This window comes from Serinus canaria, chromosome 1, assembly GCF_022539315.1.
Source record: "Serinus canaria isolate serCan28SL12 chromosome 1, serCan2020, whole genome shotgun sequence".
Taxonomy (NCBI): Eukaryota; Metazoa; Chordata; class Aves; order Passeriformes; family Fringillidae; genus Serinus; species Serinus canaria.
In genome coordinates, this window is record NC_066313.1 from 100,270,215 (window position 1) to 100,274,791 (window position 4,577).

Sequence of the window (4,577 nt, forward strand, 5' to 3'; positions counted from 1 at the left end):
CATTCAGAGCCACTGCGATTTTCTTCTTCTCCAGGGCTGCCCTGCTCGCTCATCTCCTGGGATGGACATTCCTCAGCACAGGAGCTCAGCAGTTGGGCAGCTTCTTCTGGTGGCTGTCACTGTCCTGCTCCTCGGCCACCTCGGAGAGCTGGAGCACGGCACACTGCAGCCCCCACCAGGGCAGAGGGGCCTTGCAGATCTCTTCCCAGCCATCATTGTCAATGTCATAGCCAACCACGTCTTGTGTGGAGACCTCCAGGGAGTTTTGCCACTTCTTTCCCCCAATAAGAAGAGCTGTTTCCTCTACCACTGCCAGGCCGTAGGAGAATCGATCGTAGACCAGTGGTTTCAGCCGAGTCCATTGGTTTTGATCTGGGTCATACCTTTCTATTTCAGAGAAAGGTTCATATAATCCCAGAAAGGTGAATATGGATCCCCTGATCGTTGCCATCTGATGCCCAAACCGAGCAATGCTCATTGGGGCACGTTTCACCCACTGCCCTTCAAGCGAGCTCAGAGAATAAACGTCATTGCTTGTGCTGGCTGGGGCCGAGTACTTGCCCCCAGAGATGTATATGGTGTTCTTGCAAACAGCACTGGCATGACCATGTATCCTGCATGGCAATTCCCTGGCCTTGGTCCATCTATCCCTGCTGATGTCATAGACTTCCACAGATGAATGCAGCGACCCGTCCTCACCCCTTCCACCAATGGCAAGGATATTCTTGCCTAGGACACAGCAGGAAAACTGGCATCTCTTTTCCAGCATTGCCGTGATTTGGGTCCATGTGTTAAATCTTGGATCATACCGATGGACCTTGTTTGTAACCAATAAGGTCTTTCCAGTTTTAGCATCACCCAGGGTAGCAGTTTGTATTTCCCCACCCAGGACATAGAGGAAGTTCCCCACCACACACACGCTGTGGTTCTGCACCCTGTCGTGCAGCTGGGTGAGGGTTCTCCATTTGTGATTGTAAACATCGAAGGCCACCACATCGGTGACCAGCCCCTCACTTGCTGTGCCTCCCCCCAGCAGAATGATCCGAGTTTTCTGGTTCCTCAGTGTGGTGGACTTATCCTGCAGGACAGGCTGTTTGTATACAGATGTGTGATAATTTATTGCTTTTATGATCATGCACTTAATACCTGCTGAGAGGGACACTTCTGACTGTGTGTAGGTTTTTCTCAGCTCTTCCACTGGGATGAGACCATATCTTATGTGCTCTAAAAGGCTGCTTGCATGATCCAGCCTGGATTTATCCTGCTTCAACCACAGCAGGACAAGATTCAACAGGCGGCATTCTTCCACCATGGGGAGGTCTGCTGATTGAATCACTGCTAGCAAAGACCTGAAGTTCAGCTCGAGAAGTCCTGACAAATCCAAGTCCAGCAGCTTCCAGACATTTTTGATAATGTATTTTTCTGCAGCTGCTAGGGCATCTGGCAGGTAGAACTTCCTGGCCACGTTGGCAGAGTAGCAGCAGTTTTCCAAGGCAAGATTGTTCACTAAGTACTGATTGCACAAGCTGATAGCATCAGTCACTTGCAAATAGCTTGCAGCTTCCAAGGTATCCTCCAGGCTTTCAAAGGAAAGGGGCAGCAAGGATGTGTAAATGAAATCCAGGATGTGCTGGAGCCCAGTGGGTGAGACAACTTGTAGGTGAATGACACTGGCTTTAGACTCTTGGGTATAACTTTTGAACATGGCTCGGAAGTAGTCGCTGGAGCACGCCAACAAGGACTTGTGTGCAGGAAACTCGTTTTCTTTCACTTTCAGCAGAATGTCACAGAGAAAGCCCTCTGATCTCAGGCTCTGGTACTGGGCGAGCACGGCGGTGCAGTGTGCTTTGCAGTAGGACAGGAAGTAACTCATGGCAGACAATGCAATGCTTTTCCCTTGAGCTATTAGAGCTAAAATGCAATTAGATATTGAGACAGCTGCCTCACTCAACAGCCATTGCTTGAATGCCCAGCAGACCTCCAGCTGTTAGAGAAAAGCCCAGCCCAACCCGAAAAAACCAAGTCAGTCTCTTGCCTGGCATAGGGGGACAGTTAGTAGATTTGTAGTGAATTCAATTCATTCCTTTATAGAGAAAATAGCTGAACGTGTATCAGCTGTAGGATGCTTACTTTTCTTGCCTCCACAGGTTGCGCAAGGATGAAGGGTCCACAGCTGTGCCGAGCACTTGCTTGGCTGGCCATCAGGTGACAGATGAGGGAGCTGGATGACGGTCCCAGTAAATGGCCCTCCGTGTCTGCTCAGCCGTCACCCCCGACCCTTCTTGCTCCACAGGCAGATCACAGGGATCCTCTCTGGCTGCCAGCGCGTGGCTCTGAGCAGACACAGATGAGAAGAGAGCGCGGACTTCTCTCCTCTTGTTTGTATTTCGAACTCCAATCGCTTTAGACGTCACTGCCCCGGGACAGCAGCCCCCTTTCTGTCCCCTTTCCGTACCCTTTCCGCACGGCCCTGGGAAGCCTCGGCCAAAGATCAAATCAGCACCCAGGGATTATTACGGGAAGATTTTCTGAGCCCATAAATCTTTCCCCGGCAGCCACTAAGACAACCAAAATACCGTGATTAGTCACTGGTTCGATTTGACACGCATTTCTGGCTCTTTGCTTCACGTGACACCTCCATAGCTCACAGCTACCAGAATAGCCACGGGCTCATCCCCTCGTCCCCTCGCCTGGGAGCCAACCCTGGCTGGCTGAGAAATGGGGCAGGGACTGGGCGGACAGAGGAGCTTCCAGCGACAGCCACGGCCAAAGCAGCTGACTTGGAATGACCTGGCTGGAAATCACAAGGGTAACACATTCGCACAGAGTGGTGACCAAAATAGATTCCCCCAGTTCGGCCATAATAAACCAAATTCTGTTTATAGAGGAGGCTTTGCATAACTGTGCTCTCAGTTACCGGCTGGGAACAAACCCGGAGCCCCCAGGGGTGGGCCAGTGCTGTCTTGCTCAACTTTCTCACTCTCAGTTTGTCCCAATTAGAAGCACTTATGCAGGGATTATCCCTGATTTTCACCTGGGCACTTCAGGGTCTAATTTCTACCAGGAATAGCAGCTCTGGGCAGGCTACACATTCTGACCTCTTAAAGCTCGTTTTTATTTCTTCTTTTTTCTCCCTGCGTAACTCTGGGTGAAGATGTTCAGGAATCTCCTCCCGACACCTTTCTTTCCAAATCAAACACCCTCAGGACTTGCAGATCTCCCCAGGGTTGATAAATGCCTGATCATTTTGCTGCACTGTGAGCCAGCAGACTTGGGAGCAGAGAAGGATCCCACAGGACTGGAAAATTTCGATTTTTGCTTAAGCCCAAGGTAAAGCCTTTTTAGTGTATTTGTTTATATTTATTTATGTGATGTCATTAAATTCTGGCTTACCCCTGTAGCTGAGCAGTGTTTGGAGCTGACTGGATCCTAATATGGACTGTGCATGCTGTGTGACTGTTCCAGGGAGCTTGAACTGTCTTGCTAAACAGACTGATTCCTACACATGCTCTGCTCTGTTTGTGGGGAAGGACTCCAAAACCATCACTTTTTGTGGCTGTAGAGCTCTGAAAATTGATGTCCTGCTTGAATCCACTTTCCATCATGACTTTGTAGACCACAAATCAGGATCTTGCCCTTTGCTAGCAAAACATGTATGGGCAGTAGGGATGAAGGAGAAAAGGGGTGCATGTTTCTTTTTCCCAGTAGTTTTGCCAATGTCCATGCTGGGACAACTCTAAGGTATTTCAGGTGTTAGTGAAACTGTGCAGTCTATTCCAAGCTTCAGTTTTGATACTTCTCCTGTTTTGGAAGTAGAGACCAAAGGCCAGGTGGCTCTGTCACCCCTTGGCAGTCATGAGTCCTGGTGATGAGAGGACCAGGCCTTAAATGCTCCCACTCACAGAGGTGCTGCTTCCCCCAGTTAAACCCCACCAGGGACCAGATTTCTGTAGCATGAGGTGCAGATAAACCTCCCCTGTTCTGAAATAGCAGGTGTGCACTGTTCACAATTTCCCTGGAGCCTGAAGTGCAAGTCAACAGTCCTTGTCCTCCACCAGCCTGTGCTGCCATAACTGCTCTGACCCCTCCAGAAGTGATACACAGGGAGAAATGGGGAAAACCAAAAACAGAACAGCAGAGAGGCCTCTGTGGCCCAGGCCAGGTTGTCAACTTCCCTCACTGTGACCTCCCAAGCAGATGCAGCACAGCAGAGGTGAACTCTGGCTGGGTGGGTGGCTGGGGGTGCAGCACCAGGAGAGACCCCATGCACAGGACAGGGATGCTCTGCTGTGGGGCCACCAGCCCCAGGGCACTGCTGAAGTGCATGTGCTGGTACCATGGAGTACCTGGGGACTGAGGACACAGAAATCCATCCACTTCCCCTGTATCCAGATTTGACCAGAAAGAGGTCAAATGTATGGCTTGGCCAATGGAGGGTATTGCCAGCAGCAGCCAAGGAATATTTCTGACCCCCATATGACACTCCTGCCTCCCAGGTGGGGCACTCCAGACAAAGGCAATGTGCCCTTTCCTCACCCCCCGCAAGGCTCTGCCTGGTCTTGCACCAGTCTGGCTGG

At 50.7% G+C, this 4,577-nt stretch overlaps 1 protein-coding gene across 1 annotated transcript; it reads right to left on the bottom strand.

Annotated features, from left to right (window-relative positions):
* On the bottom strand, positions 1-1,992 carry KLHL34 (kelch like family member 34). The gene has a single exon (XM_009089706.4). The coding sequence runs from the start codon at positions 1,871-1,873 to the stop codon at positions 86-88; it is 1,788 nt and encodes a 595-aa protein (XP_009087954.1). The 5' UTR covers positions 1,874-1,992; the 3' UTR covers positions 1-85.
* Positions 1,993-4,577: the final 2,585 nt, after the last annotated feature.